Consider the following 16,992-nt stretch of genomic DNA (forward strand, 5'->3'; position numbering starts at 1 on the left):
AACCCGGCTCTAAATAGGGGGGACCCATCTGCCTGCTGGCCGGGCGGGTTGAGAAGGACAGAAGAGGGCAAGGGGGAGGGATGGGAGAAGAGGGAGGGGTGAGAAAGCAAGGAAAACACAACACACATTTGAATACATGCATGACAGGATATGTGACACAGACAAAGTATAAGCTAACATTGAAAACTGACTCATAGTTTACTCTTATGATGTACGGCTCTGACATTAAACATACTCCTTATATAGCTAGCAGTAAAATTCAAACAGTATGTAAGTTAGCATAACAGTATATTGAAGGCGATGCAGAGTTGACTGGTGGAAAAAGGGAATTGGAAGCAGAGGGCTGGTGGAAGGTCAGTAGCAGCATCCCACAGTGGACATGGTGGAGACTGGACCAGCTGGTGGAACATCGACCGCAGATCTGAAGCATCCAGCTCTGGGACCAGGGACACTCGGATCATTCATCAATCATTTGTTTTTGTACAGCATTTGACAGTTAATTACAAAGTTTTACTGTATTATAATTAGCAAAAAAATATAAATATTCTACAGATATTGGCTGCTATTTGTAAAAAAAAATGTGTACGTTAAAGATTAAAAAACATAAAATATTTATTAAGCTGTAATTTTACTGATTTTATTCAATTATAATAACTACAATAATTTCCATTTTAATTGTAAACAAACAGTGCAAAATCGTGAATAAATTCCACATCAAAACTACGCATTTTTTAAATAAAAAATTTGAGTTTAATATTTTAATCGCATTTAAATCTCCAAAAATATAATTATTTTACAGTTATTTGCCTACATTTTTTGAATGTTATAATATTCCACAGCACTCTCACTGTCAGATTTTCACTGTTTTTGTTTGTATTGTTGTTTTTTTACAGTTATATCTGTTTATTTACAAGAACCAGATTTAACACCTGAGCTCTCCTGGAGCAGATGGACAGTTTTACTACTTCCTGTTCCTGTTGGGATTAAATACATCACATAAATATAACCACTCGGTGTATTTTTGCACCCAGAATGTTTCCCAAATTCCAAGAAACCGTCACTGTTGGTCTGAGGATTACTGTCTTAAACATTTGTTTCAGTTCATTTTCTGATTAAATTCGTTCGGTCGTTTTAATCTCAACAATGAACTTTGTAGCTTCAGGGTTTAAACAAAGAACAGACTAAATGTATTTCTACAAACAGCTGAACAGCTAAAAACAATCAGTTTAGAAGAAGCTGGATGAGGATCTGAACATTTTCTCTTGATAAAGTCATCCTGATATAAAACAACAGATTCACACCTGTGGCTCATCTGACGGAAACTGAAAGCAGGTTTTGGTTTTTGTTCATTTCTGTCTCACTTTGATGTAGATCAGTGTGTGTTTTTGTGAGATTGACAAGGACTGAGCTGGTTAAAGCAGGAAGAGATGAACAGACAGAAGAACAAACACAGAGGAAGCAAAGAATCTCATGAATCTGATGTCAGATAGGGAGTTGAACCTGATAAACCCCAGAATATTTGTGGTTTCAGACCCACTCAGGTGTGTTTCTCGGACTTCAGAGGACTGACATGAACTAATCTAAACCCAAATTCTATTCAGATTTATTTATAATTTACTATAAATGTCATCTGAAGACTCCTAATGTAGAACTGTAGAGATCTGACAGATTTATAAGGAGAAACCCAACAACTGTCCTTCAAATCCCCTTAAAGAAGCTCATGGGAACCACGGCTAATAACTTCACCTTCTTCTAAACAAAGACTTCATGATTTATATCACAGGAAGTGGCTTTTTGCTCCCACAGTCAACATGACAATCACACATCCTAAAGCCTTCATTAGACTCCCCTGCAGACAAAAACAAAGCTTATAGCATTGTACGTTCTGTAAATTTCATCTTCTGTGTTTCATATCCATAGAACATGGTGGAAAAAGTTTAATGTTTTTAGGCAGACGTAGCTCAAAGTGAAAATTATTCATATTCTAGACGTATTACACATAAACACACTTTAAACATAAAGTTTGATGATAACGGCTCATAAAAGCAGCAAAATATTAGAATATTTCCATAAGATCAATTAAAAAAAATGCGGTTAAGCCATTTAAAATATTTTAAATATAAGAGATGCACCCGTATGTGAAAGTAGTTGCAGTATTACTTCAAATACACGATCAGTCAGCTGGTAAATGCAGATCTGTTGAGGTTGCAATCGCAGATGTTGTCTTCTATATCTATAGATACAGGATTTTATTTGTCATTGCATAAATCCAACAAAATCTGTGATATAATTAGCACAGTTCAACCCCTTTGTAATGTAAAGGCTCACTCATAGCTTCTGCAAATTAATTAAAAACATAGAAAAAAAAACACAAAAGCTGCTAAATATTTGGCAAAAAACTATTTCTATCTGTACATCTATATATCTAGAAATAAACCTAGATATTAATATAAATATATAGAAAATATAAATATAGCACATGCATAAATTATCTGTTGAGTCTACGGTAATATTTAAAAGACGTTTTTGGTCAAACTCTTGAGTCCATGTGGTGATGATGCTACAAAATAAAGTTTATGTGCAGAATTTTTACAGTAGATGCAGATTTATGGTGCAAATTCCACCAAAAGTCGCATAAAAACAACGTACTTGCCTCCTTGGTGCACAAACTGGTGCACGAAAATTCACTAAAACGCACAAAATTAAGCGTTTGATGAACACAGTTTCACAGGAAATGACTCTTAGACTGAAGATGGACTGGTTTTGCAGACTCAGACTATTCTGTAGCAAAGAATGATCTGACTTCACTTCATTATTATCATTATTCTGCTAGAGGGGGCAATAAAAAGAAACAGTTCAACCAACCACAGCCTACTCAAAGCTCAGCCCGGGATGCAGCGATGGTGCCCCAGATTGGCCGAAGCAAAAACTGTCTTAAAACAAATCATTTAAAAACATATATTTAAAAGTACCAACATGGCTGCTATAAATCCAGTAGGAAGTGATGTCAGTAATGTTACACCTGAAATCTACAACCAGTCAGAGATCAGCTGATTGTCAGATCTGATGTCGAACCAACATTCTTCTTCAACGATTCGCAATAAAATTAAACCGGTTTCCAGTGATGGGACTAACCAGTTTGTTTCAGGGCTCAAAAGCGTTTTTCTTTCCTTCAACATCAGCAACAGATTCTCCAGATATTCTGAGATGATTCATAAAACCCTCAGACTTCTGGAGATTTGTCCAGTAAATTTATGGTTGTTTTGTCAAATCTGTTGGATTCTGCATCAAATGCTAAAAATGGACAAAAATGGACTATTTCTGTAAACTTTTGAGCTGCTTCACACCTGAACTGAGTTCCTGCAGTAAAAAAAAACATATTTATTCATTTTAAAAGCATGATTTTAGCCCACAAAACAACTCAGTTCTGCTGTTTTCAATTGAAGGTATTTTCGTGAGGTTTTGTGTTGCAGTTTGTGATAGTTTAAACTCTGACACCAATATTTACACTTTTGCTGCAGAATTCAGTCACAAAATCTCAATTTTATCGCCAAATAATGAAACTAAATCTGCTTCCAAAATCAAAATATTAACATATTAACGCATATCTGGGTTTAATCTCTAATGAATTCATCCTCTCATCCTGCCAGCTCATCATTAACGTTAATTAATGGTTTAATTAGAGGTTTAATTGGTGATTTAAAGCTGAGATCCTGCTGCAGACCAAACTCAGGCCTGAATCAGAGACTCGTTTCCTTCCACCCCCTCCACGTTTGGCTCTTTTCTCCTCATTCCGGATTATTCCGGTTTTATTTCCGTCTCTCTGCGGTTCTTTCTCCGGTAAACCGGCGGTTCGGCAGCTCTCGGCCCGTTAAAGCGGCGGATCTACGGTTTACTTACACAGTTCGGTTCAGTCCGAGTCCGGTTCAGTTGTGCGGCTCCAGCGTCAAGCTACAGGAAATACACACGGGCAGCTTCCGGTATAAGCTGCAAAAATAAAAGCGCCTTCTTCAAAATGAAAGTTCAACAGCTCTTACGTAGTGCAAAAAAAAAACCTGATAAATATATGTAATGTAAATAATGTAATGTGCAAAAGTGTAAAATATGATACTTGAAAGAAAATGGACATAAGAAAATTCCAAAAATGTAAAAAAATAAGAATAAGAATAATCTCTAAAAAAAAGAATAATATGTGCCATTTGAAAAATTGTTAACGTGCAATGTGAAAATTGCAGAGTAAAAAAGAAAGACTTTACAGCACACAAACTCTACAATATGCATAACTGCATAACTATATACAATGTGCAGAAATCTTAACTTGTAATGTGAAAAACTGCACAAATAATTTGTAACACGCAAAGTCTACAAAGCACATCTTTTTCAAAAAGTTTCCTAAAATATCTACAGTGTGCAAAATTGCAATAAAAAAATAATGTAAAAAATCTAGTTTGGAAATTGCAAAATAATATGCAATGTAAAAAACATACTGTCTGTACAATGTTTAAAGAGTTTATTGTAGAATTTTAAAACGTGCAACATAACAAATACACCAGGTGCAAAAAGATCTTTAAAAAAAAATAAAGTAAAATAATATATACACCATGTGCAAAAATGCAAAAAGAATAACACAAAACATATGATGTAAAATACACTGTGCACAAAAATATGGAAAAAATGTGAAAACAAATTAACAAATGTAATTTTAAAAATATATACTAAAAAAATATAAATGTCCGTAATGTGAAAAATGTGCAGTGAGCGAATTATATCAAACACAAAATCTGAAATATGCAAAATTATGAAAAAGTAAAATGAAAAATGTAGTGTGAAAATCACAAAATATTGTGAGATTGTAGAAAAAAATATAAAAACAATTTGTTGTATTATTGCAACTTCAAAACACAGCATTCGTAAAAAGTATTTTTAATACCATATAAAGTAAAAAAATGGATTGGTACAAAAGTGCAAAAAGAGAAACCCAACACCAAACAAGTGATTTAAGAAATGCTGTGTATAAAAATGAGAAAAATGGTCCAAAATAATTCAGATATAGTGTAAAAAATACACACACACACACACACACACACACACACATATATATACTGTGTGCAAAAATAATTTCTGGGGGAATTATCTTCAACAATCTAATTCTGAAGCCAAAAAAATGAGATTAACCATTTGTGAAGTGAATACAAACAACAGAAATGAAAAATTGTAAAAACCATCTGGTTTATTTTGAAAGTGCAGATTAAATGAAAGCTGCATCATACTGGTCATGTTGATGACGAAATCTTGAATTTATTATCACAATATCATCTTCTGACCAGGTTTAACACACCTGAGGCAGTGAAATTATCCAAGATTAAAACATGAAATATTAAAACATAAATGTTTTCCTCCTTTCCTCAGTTCTTTCCTTTTGAATGATTTTACTTTGAAGGCTGAATGTTCTGTGTGTGTCAGCTGTAACTTGATGCTGCTGCAGGTTTCCAACCAATCGCTGAGCTGAAGTTTTCCCTCACTCTGGCCTCAAAGGCTGATGGGAAATGAAGTCTAACTGAAACAACAGCCGCTCAGGTGCATCCGAGTCAGACTCTGTTCAAATTAAAAACACAGGAAGTCATTTTCACACCAGTTCAGACTAAATATTCCGACTAATATCCGAGTCTGGATGCAGATTTTATTCTTATGGACTCGTCCAGCAAATATATTAAACGTCATTCTGGTGAATTTCTATGCATCAGTTTGTGCGTTTTGCACCAAGTTCACACATTCTTCATCTTTTCTGTACTGATTTTGATCTATTTTTTATACTTACTGTAAAAATAAAACAAAAAATCTGTAATTTTACACAATTTTCTCTTCTTAGTTTACAGATATTTTCAGTATTTTTTAAACACACAAAAATATTTTAAAAATTACACAAATTATTTTCTTTATTAATTTATTAATTTTTTTATTAATTTTTTTGCAGAATTTTAAAAATATTGCGAGCATTTAAACACTGTTCACATACATTTGTACAAATATTTATTTTTATTCCATTTTTATTTTTGTATAATTTTTATTTTTATTTTTTTGAACATTTTTTTGACTTATTTCTTGAATTATGTACCATTAACCTCACATAAAATCAAGGCTGGAAAATGTTTTATAATAGTCAAACAGTACAGAGATGGTCATTTTCTGATGTTTTCCAATATTTCTTGTAATTCTTTTTGCTGTATGATGCGGATAGAAATAAACTTTCTGCGTTTTTTGAGGCACAATAAATAAATGTTATAGTGTTTTTTCAAAATAAAAGTCTCTGGCTGCTTTCATGTTATTTTTGGAGGACAAACGCAACAAGTTTTACTGGTTTCAACGTCTCGGAGCGATGATTTTGAAGTTGTGTGCTATTGCAAATCTGACAACACACACACACACACACACACACACACACACACACACATACACACACACACACACACACACACACAGACACACACACACACTTCACTGATTTGAACCTGAAACGCCCTCAGAGGAGGAAACAGCATCTGGTTTACTGTTTCTACTGAACCAGGGGACTTCCCAGAGGCCACAGCTGTCCTGAAGTGTGTGTGTGTGTGTTGTGTCTGGCTGAATTAATTTCCTCGTATGGAGGAAGAAAAAACACACCACACAGGGCGGAGCAGAATGAACAGGTGTTTCTTCGTGTTTCCTTTTCTGTTCTGGGCTCAGAGATTATTTTCTGAAATTAACAACATAAAGTCTCCCCAAAACGTCAGAACGCACCGTGATAAACTGGACTCAAACATGGATCCACTCATTAGTGAACTGAACTAACCTTCCACCTGCACATTTTCACACTTTTTTATTCTCTAATTCATTCATTTCCTCCCAACTCTGTACAGCAGATCAGCAGATAAACTTTTCCTGTCTGCTCGTCGGTCTTTTCTTTGATTTTTACACTTTCTGTGCGCTGCATTTGCAAACGTGTTAAAATGACACCACATAAACACACTTATATGAACAAAACTTGCTGCTTTTCTGCACGATAAGCAAGATTTTCAATGCCCAAGACTCAATAATACCTAAATGATGGTTAAAACCTGTGTCTTATTTCATCATAAATACAATCATAGGTGGATAAAATTGAATTGGTTAGAAAAAAATGTTCATCTCTGTGACTAAACATCTAAAAATTAGTGCTAACAGGAGCACAGATTAGAAGATATTTATCACAAGCCACATTTAGAGAGACAAATTTATTTATTTATAAACAGGAACAGTATTGGAAAGTGGCATAAATATAATTTATCATCCATTTTACACGGTTTAATACTTCCACTGCAATAAATCTCAAAGGAAAATGCTGCATTTCCTGCTTTAATACGTTCATTTTACAGTTTAAAAAAAACAATTCAGCTAAATGCGACCTTAATTGGCCTGTGAATCTGTGAAACTTGACAAAATACAAAAAGAGACACAAAAAGAGACACTAAAAAATTAGTAAAATCAGAGGTTGGGCAAAGCTGAAATAGTATGAGAGTAAATTCTGACATCTAGTGGTGAAGATCAAGAATCACAGCTCAGTTTGTCCCATTTGGCTCAAATATATTTGAACTGAAAAACTGTAAATTCCAAACATTACTTACGTTTACAATATTTTTATTCTTGTTCTAAATGATGAATAACCCACATTAGGTCAGTTATGGGGTGTCTGTTGGACGAAGCAAAAACAGATTAAAGGGTAATTCTGACATCTAGTGGTCAGAAATGAGAACCACAGCTCAGTTGGTCTTCTTGTGTTGGAAAACTGCGAATATCAAATGCTATTTGCGTTTTTTGATCACAGTATGTTTAAAAATTGTTTTCAAAATTCGGCAAAAATAACTGAAACATGATGAAAATGACTTCAGCTTGTCTGAATGTCTGAAAAAAATGTAAAAGTGACTCAAAATTTATCCAAAATGATCATGAGAGGAAAATGCAACGGCTTGACAACAAAATGAAGACGCAAAATGTCCACAAAGAGACACAGTTAGAGCCCTTTTGTTTCTCCTGTTCTCCTGTCTCTCCTTTCGGTCTTTTTAGTTTCATTTTCATCAAAATTATTTAAACTTGTCTGATTGATTAAAATGTGTCCAGAATGACTCAAAAAATCGTCCCAAAAGTCCTAAAACTGTCTGAAGGCCCAATAAATGGCCTAAGAATCTCAAAATTTGTCCAAAATGGCTCAAAGTTTGCCAGACATGACTAAAATTTAGAAACTTGTTCAAAATGATTCAGATTTTTGTCTAAACGTCTTCAAAATTTGTTAAAAATTGCTCAAATTTCTCCAAAATAACAAAAGAAATATCTAAAATGACTTGAACTTGTCTAGAATTATTGCAAAAAAAGAAGTCTCCAACATGGCTCTGAATTTGGCCCAAATGATCCTGAATGGAAAATAAAATGCATTGGAAGAATAAAATAAAAGCAACATGGCTCAGGAACAGTGAACAGAGGAGCAAGTTGTTGGAGATCCATTCAGCATGGAGAAACATCTTTCTGCCGCTGATGTGCAGAGTAGAGAGGAAAACATTTGGAGAGGATGGAAACATGGAAATAATTCAATATCTGTAGTGTTTGGAGACAAAGCGACCACAAAGAGACAGAAAACAACATAAACGAGACACAAAAGGGAAGAAAAAAGACAAATCAACACAAACAAGATGAAGAAAACAACAAAATACTGACACAAAACTGCCCAAACAACACACAATTTGTCAAAAATGAGACAGGAAACAACAAAATGGAGACTATAAAAGTGCCCCTTAAGAGGCTAAATCAGCCCAAATGCATAAAATGGCCAAATGAAACTTTCATGGTATCTATAAAGAGCTCTAACCCTTCTGTACCTTTTCTGGGTTAGCATGCTAATGTACCTTTCTGTATACATTAGCATGCTAACCCAAAAGGCTGAAACATTTGATGAATTCTTCTTCAAGTACTTCACTAATGTAACTCCACAGGGACGACAAATGTTACTTTTAGCACCTTTAAATCTTCAAATATTCATAAAGAGGCGATAAAAGTTTACTTCTTATGCAGACGATGCTATTTTATTCTTCACAAGGAGAATCTTTGAAGCACATAAAGTAAACCCATCGCTCTCTGAGGCCTTCCTCCTTTCTGAACCTTCATCTCCTCAGACAGCGAGCAGATCAGGCCAGTAAAAGTCACTTGGCTTCGCTGCTCTTTGTCTTTGCCAGAGTCGATCCTGCGGCTGCTATCTGCCGAATGTCAAAGGCCTAATTGTGTCTAAAGCCGGCGCTGCCAGCCCCGATGCCAGCCGCTGGGCCAGTTCATTCTTCAGAGCCGTGTGATGCCTGGACTCTCCAGGTGTCGACCCGAAGCTCTGCCAGGTTCTCGACAAGCGGGGAGCTGCTGGCATCCAGAGGAAACGCTCGGATCTGTTCTCCATTGTCGGTGTGGAACCCCCTCGCGGTGCAGTGCCGTCGGTCCGATGGCTGGCAGGAAGGACGGAGCTGGCACAGGGGCCTCAGCATGCGAGGACGGGCCCCGAGCCAGGCTTAGCGCTCGGCGGTGGCTCTTGGAGGGAGTTTTGGGGTTTGAATAAACGGGGAACGCTGCCAGGATGACCTGAGTGGCCCGAAGGAACAGACAGCGGCAGCAGGGTTCTTGTCAACAAGCTCTGGGATTGTTTCAGGTCCGACGGTGTTTCCCCAAATCTCCTCACAAACAACCAGACGGAGGTGCAGGTTTTCATACAATCACCCAGATAGAAGGTTTGATTTTTGTTCTGAAGATGTTCTGCAGAGGTCATGCAATGTTTTCATGGAGAAGTTTAGTACATTATTCCTTAATGCAGGATGCCTCAGCGCCCCGACGTTCTTAAAATGAATCACTGTGGGAAGGTTTGATAAAAGAATTGCTAAATGTTTTGTGATTATAAAAACATTACCAGAACATATTCCAAAGACAGTTCTGTCACCCGAGGTTGAGGGAACGTTTTTTGAATGCTGCTTTAAGAATCGTCTGGAGTTACACAGAGAAAGTTCAGTTTTTTTGTGAGAAAGTTCCGTTTTATTCATGCATCATGTTACCGGGATCTTTTCTAAAGTAAGTTCTGTCGTGAGAACTCAAGAACAACTTTTGAAGGTTGCATCGAGAACGTTCTTCTGTAATTGCAGAACAACAAGAAAGTTCTGTTTTGTTCAGATGTTACATTATTAGAATGTTTACTAAATAAAGTGCCATCATCTGAGGTCATTAGATCATCTGGGGAACATTTTTGAACCTTGCATGTTTTCTAAAGAAAATTCTGTCGCCTGAGGACTTGAGAACATCTGTAGCACGGTTTTTTGAATGTTGCAATAAGCATGTTCTTCCTCAACAATTAAGGAACATTGTGGAGAAATTTGAACGGAAGATTTGCAGGACAAAGGTTTTGTTAATATTACCTTACTGGAACGTTTTCTGAAGAAAGTTTTGTCATCTGAGGACGAGAGAACATCTTGAAAGCAACTTTTGGTTGGAGGGTTGAATGGAGAACATTCTGCTTTTACACCTGAGGAAGAATGACAAAGTTATGCTTTGGTCATATGTTGCATTACTGTAATATTTTCTAAAACAGCTTCTGTCATCTCAGGCCTTGAGAACATCTGGAGAACATTTTTTGAACGGTGCATGAAGAATGTTCTTCCTCTGTAATTACAGAACATTATGGAACATTGTAAAGGGGTTTAAAAGGAAGATTTGCAGGATAAACGTTCTTCTTCTGTAACTGAACAATGTGAAAGGTCTGTTCTGTTCATATATTGCATTACTAGAACATTTTCTGAAAGAAGTTCGGTCATCTGAGGCCTTGAGAACATCTGGAGAACGTTTTTTTTTGAATGCTGCATTGAGAATGTTCTTCTTCTGTGACTGTGGGACATTAAGAAAGTTGCATTTTGTTCATATGTCCCATCACTGAAACATTTTGTAAAGAATATTTTGTCATCCGAGGGCTTGAAAATATCTGGAGAACATTTTGAAATATAATTTATCAGGAATTTTCCTCCTCTGTAGGCCTGGAACTTTGTAGACCATCATGGAAACATTTTTATAGAAGAATATTTTGTAATTTATTCTCTTAAAGAACATTGCAGGCAAGATGTCCACCTTTGATAACAAATCGCATCACAGGAATGTTTTGATAAAAAGTCATTTGAGACTTGGAGAACGTCCGGAGAACATTTCTGGAATGCTGTATTGAAAACCTTCTTCCTCTGCAATCATGGAACGTTTTGTAGAAGAACTGCTGGCTGAAGGTTTTGTTCACATATCACATTATTTGAATGTTGTTGTTTTTTTAAAGAAAGTTCTGTCATCTGAGGCTTGGAGAACATCTGGAGAACTTTTTTAAATGCTGCACTGAGAACTTCCTTCCAGAACATTCTGGAACATTGTGGGAACAGGGTTACGTATTTTGTTCATATGTCACATTACTCCAACATTTTTTTAAATAAAGTTTGGTCACTGAGGCCTTGACAACACCTGGAGAACATCCGTTAAACGTTTCATCGAAAACGTTCTTCTTCAGCAATCGTGGGACGTTGTGGAACATTGTGGAGAAAAGAAGATAAGATAAGATAAGATAAGATAAGATAAGATAAGATAAGATAAGATAAGATAAGATAAGATAAGATAATCCTTTATTGATCCTCAGATGGGAAATTCAGGTATTGCAGCAGCACAGGGCAAGTACAAGGATACAAGGGTAGTGGCATGCACTGGGTTCAAGAATTACACATAGTTTTAGGACAAACCAAGGGTGACGTATAATAAACAAAACAAAAAGGAAAACAATAAACTGACCAGTAGCAGCAAACAGTATGAGATATTCACCATGCCGAAAAAGTGTCATCCAGGACAACTGAGCTATGCAGTGCAGTGAAGTAAAGTGACAGTGATATTAAAGTGACAGTGTGAAGGGTAACAAGAGTTAAATACAGTAATCAACGGGAGTTATGTACAGTAATTCCAGGGGGGGTCAGTGCAGTGATGTACTGTGGCCTCCGCTGCTGTTTAAGAGTCTGATGGTGGTGGGCACTAAGGAAATTAAGTTTTCTGTCTTTATTACATATGCAATTCTTTATAATTGCGCAGGACTTCATATAAAATAAAATCAATTACACTAAAAATAAATCAAATCAATTTCAAAACATATCAAAATGTCTTAATATTGGAACTGAATCTCCTTTATCCGTTTATCATCCCAAAATTTACATTTTTTCGACTGTAACAAGAGTCCCTGAACGCAGCATTCGTAATGCTAAGATTAAAAAGCTAGTGTTGTAAAGTTTTAAATGTTACATGAGGGTACTTCCGAGTATTGCTGAAAAATAAAAAACAAACAAAAGCAAGCATTTTGAAAAATATAGTGCCAAATATCATATTAATTTGATATTAGAGGACGTGTAGATAAGTGGTTCTATATTTTTGAATTGTTATGTAAGGTTTAAATTATTCTATGTCAGGTATTTTTGAGCTAAAATGGTTTACAATGAGTTAAGTTTATGCTTTTATTTTGAAGGGCAGACCAGCCAGTTTACGGTTACGCGCCGCTACTTCTCGTTAACTTGACGCAGCGGAGGAGTCCAATGGAAGCCTTCGTCGCAGCCCGGAGGAGACAATCGAGAGCGATTTAGCCCGAAAACTGGAGCCCGTTTCTGCAGAAGAGCTTCTAAACCGAGCGTTTTCTCCGTAGACCGGATCCTCGGTTCTCTTCGCTCCGTTCGTGTCCCCGATCGGCCGTTAGCGGCGGCTGCTCGGCCTTGTTTATACTGTGCAAGGGGCAGCTCGAAGCAGGGAAGCAGGCCCGGTCCTGTTAACGAGTTTAACGACCGTTTCGGTGGTCCGGAGTGTGTTTCGTGTGGATCGGCCCTTTAGCTCACCAAGTAAGTGGACACATCGATGGCATTCGGGGACAATTTAGCGGTGGGAAGTACCCTATGTCCGGATGTTTTGGTTGCGGTGCTGTGCGATGCCAGTTTGTAGTTATTGTTAGCCGTTAGCATGCCTAGGTCGCTAGCGGTTCGCTGGCTGCTGTGTTCAGCTCGATGCTAACGGTTTAAACTCGAGTTAAGATACGCAGCGCGCATTTAGAAACATATCTACACGCATTTGCTGTCTTGTTTCTGTCACATCCACCGCGATATTTAGTTATATTTCCATTAATTCGCCCGTTAGCATCCTACCGCTGCTGATAGCATCAACTTAGCACCTTTAGCACGCCGCCAAGCTAAGCTAAGTTAGCCTTGTTTTGTCAAACCAGCTGGCTGAGAAGTATCCGAGCTGCTAGCTGCTAGTTCTACTCAGCTACACTTCTTCTGTATTAGCCTTAACACGAGAAAAACTACTTTTAAATGATTATATTTGTTCATTTTACAGTCTGTTTGCTTACAAAATCATGAAGAGGCCGATCATTTGTCAACTAGTATCTGTTAAATCACTGATTCTTTTCTTGAAATCACTGATTTAGTTTGTAAAGTAAGAAAAGATGTAATGCTTTTGAGTAAAAATGTGCAGAAATGAGGGTAATAATCAGAGATCTTGTTGAGATTTTAACACACTGGTGGCTCATGCTGCTAATCTTTAGATTTGAATTTGACATTTGCACAATTTTTGAGCCATTTCAGAGTAAAAATTAATATAAAATGTGAGATGCTGTGCTCTGATTAATATCACTGAGTGCGGGAAAGCCGCTATTTACCTTGGAATTACTTGTGTGATTTACTGCTACATAATATTTGTTTTAAATTTAACAGTAATTTGGGTGATCGACCCTTTAAATAGTCCAGAAAAAGAGAAGCAGATGCTGGTGAGGAGAGAAAATTCATCCATGAAGTTGCAGAACACAACACTACAAATAAATAACGGATAATAATCACAATAAATCTGCTTTTTGTGTTACTGGAGGAAATAATCTCTCCGTAACTTGTCCAGCTGCAACAATAAAATGCTTTTTGGTGATTCAGAGAGGTTCTACATTTAGTGATGGAGTAAAAGGTTTACCAGACAAAAAAAAAAAACAATAAAACTATCATGAGTCAGCTGGAAAAAAAATCTTGTTTTGAAGGACAGATGAAAAGATCCAGAGCTCTCTTTCTTTATTGCACTTAAAAAAAACAAAAACAAAATGCAAAAGCAGGATGCCCCGAATGCAACATAGCAACATACAAATGCAAAAACAAAAAAACAACCCAGATGTGAATAAAATATTAATAGCGATGAAAAGAACAGCTCTGTAAGAAATTATTTAAAAGAAGTTGGTGATTCTGTGAGCCTTAGTGGCTCATGAAGGGCTACAGATGGGTGCTGATGGCAAAACTGATCACTTTTAGGTCCTCCTGAAAAGATTTAAGGCTGTGATTGGACTCCAATAGTTCTGCTGTGTAGCTCAGAGCTGAAATCAGATGAGCTTTCACGGTGATCAGTAGCATCTTAAACCTAATTTAACATTAGCAGGAAGTCAGGAGTGATGTGATCTTGTCTGCAGAAGCCAGCAAGAAGCTGCTGAACTTTTAGCGTCAGCAGAGCAGCTTTAGGTTTATGAGTTGTAGGAGAAATAAATGACTTTAACTGATTCTCATTTAAGATTGTCTCTGCTCTTGTTTCAGAGAATATGATCCAGATGCAACAATGACATCCAGATTTGGTAAAACCTACAGCCGCAAGGGAGGGGAGGGCACGTCCAAGTTCGACGAGGTTCTGTCCACCAAGAGGGGCACCCTCAGCACCAAATGGGGCCACACCACCTACAAGGCCAAGGTGGGCTCCAAGCGCTCCGGCGCCCCCAAGAATGACTCCGTCCTGGAGGTCTACAAACGGCCCCGCCCCTGCGGAGACGGCCTGGAGGACCCGTTTGGGTTCGACAGCGACGAGGAGTCCAAACCTGTGTCTTCCCGCAGTGGCAGCAAGTCGTCGCCCGCCAAGCCGGCCTCGGCGGAGCCTCCGCAGGCCGAAAGACCGGACGTTTCTCAGCACACAGGGAGCAGGTCCAGCTTCCAGGTGGGATCCCACAGCTCGGTGTCCACAAGAGTGGCAGCGTGGCTGGACGGGGACAAGAGTCAGCCCCAGGGGATGGTGGACACGGCCCGGTTCTTAAACAGCAGCAGCAGCGCTAACACAGGTAACACACCGTCTGGATGCTGGAACTGTGTAACCTGGCAATAGCCAGATTAATAATTGTGTAGTACTTGATAGTACTCCACAATATCAATCTGGGACCGCTCCATGTAAATCCGTTCGGAGGAAAGAGGCACGGATTGGACAATGCAACAGTATGTCCCGCCTCTGACAGGTTTGTTTTTAGCCAATCGCGGGATCTTCACAACGAGCGGAGCCAATTGGTAGATTAAACTCTTACCAAAACCCGTAGGTAAAAAAGCACAAACATCTTTACCATCCAGAAATGCGCAAAGTGCCTCTCGTTGTTCTTCCTTCAAAGAAGCGATAGGAGATTCAGCTAAAACTGACTTAATAGCAGCATCTACACGATCGTTGTCCTCCGTTGCCGTGTTTGTTTTGATCTACTGGTGCTTGGTGTCGTCTTCACACCCGGATATCCCGCCCCACACACGAATACTGCTGCGTGATTGGCCCGTGCCAACTTGGCTCTGTCCGAATAGTGAATGTGGGAGCGGTACAAGATGCTTTCTTGAGAGATTTGTGAACTCACAAATATCGCGAGAAATCAACTTGCTGGCAAGGTTAGGAACTGTGGATTAAAACCACATCTGTGTTTTTAATTTAGTTTCTTATTTAGTACGAACACGACTGTTCAAAAGTTTGGAGTCACTTAGAAATGTCCTTAGTTTGGAAGGAGAAGAAGTTATTTTAAATGATGCCAACAATACCTGAATCTACTGTGAGGGAATTACCAAGGCTGCCAGTGATCATCTGAATGTTGATCGGAAGCTAGAAGGGCTGTGGTGCTGGTCGATATATTCTCTCGTTTGACGAAATTCTCATTTACTGGACTGTCTCCATAAGAAAACAAGCTTTACATCGACAGCCCAATGGGATTAATCCGTTTACTTTGGCAGCAGGAGGCACAACCCCCCCATGATTTCACAACTTTGAAGTGGTCCAACCAAATGAAGATCTACTCTAGTTTTCATTTATTTAACGTTTACTGGAAGTCGAATCCCAACTATCGGACGTCTGGTCAGAGACGTCTTCAGTGTGGCTGCAAATCTGTGCGAAAAACGCGACTGAAAACAGCATTTTGTACAGAACACCCCAAAAACCAACATGTCAGATCATCTAAAACAGCAGCTAACTTATCTGTGTTGTAGCTGGGTAGGTGCTTTGTGGATCCAGAGGGAAATTCAGGAAACCAGCAGCATATTAACAGAACATACAGAAGTGAAGATAAATATCCATAGAATGTACACTACCGTTCAAAAGTTTGGGGTCACTTAGAAATGTCCTTATTTTTGAAAGAAAAGCAGTTTTTTTTTATATAGATAACATTAATTAATGTGATAAATGATTATTCTATCTGGAAACAGCTGATTCGTAATAGAATATCTCCATAGGGGTACAGAGGAACATTTCCAGCAACCATCACTCCTGTGTTCTAATGCTACATTGTGTTAGCTAATGGTGCTGAAAGGCTCATTGATGATTAGAAAACCCTTGAACAATTATCAATAACATTTTCATGGAGAACATGAAAACTTTTGAACGGTAGCGTAGATGTTACCAGAGCTGAATTAATCAATACAAATGTGTATTACAGCTGCATCTGTATTGATTAATTTAGTTTTTTTATTGGTTGTGAATGTTAGCAGAGCAGTGACCTCCTGAACACCCTGCAGCGTTTCGTGCAGATCTGAGTGAAGTCATCTTATCGTTTCGTGTGAGTTTTTTTTGTCCACGTCGTTTTCATAGAAAATCAGCGTTCTCCCGCGGCCGCCGCTCGCTGTCAGTGTCGTTGCTTTCAGCCCGACT

The 16,992-nt window shown here is 37.9% G+C and overlaps 2 protein-coding genes across 10 annotated transcripts in view; one reads left to right on the top strand and one right to left on the bottom strand.

The window, feature by feature from the left end:
• The window catches only part of plekha1b (pleckstrin homology domain containing, family A (phosphoinositide binding specific) member 1b), a 28,395-nt gene extending 24,421 nt beyond the window's left edge, over nt 1-3,974 (bottom strand). For all 9 annotated transcript variants that reach the window (XR_002596273.2, XR_007937986.1, XM_022207074.2 and 6 more), the window contains exon 1: nt 3,901-3,974. The gene's annotated coding sequence lies outside the window, so the exon portion shown is untranslated. The remainder of the gene's footprint in view (nt 1-3,900) is intronic.
• An 8,626-nt stretch (nt 3,975-12,600) lies between these two features.
• LOC110960022 (wings apart-like protein homolog) overlaps nt 12,601-16,992 on the top strand; it is a 70,433-nt gene continuing 66,041 nt past the window's right edge. Inside the window, exons 1-2 of the mRNA XM_022207066.2 lie at nt 12,601-12,932; nt 14,655-15,166. Of these exons, the coding sequence (XP_022062758.1) occupies nt 14,677-15,166 (490 nt within the window). The 5' untranslated portion in view covers nt 12,601-12,932; nt 14,655-14,676. The remainder of the gene's footprint in view (nt 12,933-14,654; nt 15,167-16,992) is intronic.

This window comes from Acanthochromis polyacanthus, chromosome 19, assembly GCF_021347895.1.
Source record: "Acanthochromis polyacanthus isolate Apoly-LR-REF ecotype Palm Island chromosome 19, KAUST_Apoly_ChrSc, whole genome shotgun sequence".
NCBI classification, from domain to species: domain Eukaryota; kingdom Metazoa; phylum Chordata; class Actinopteri; family Pomacentridae; genus Acanthochromis; species Acanthochromis polyacanthus.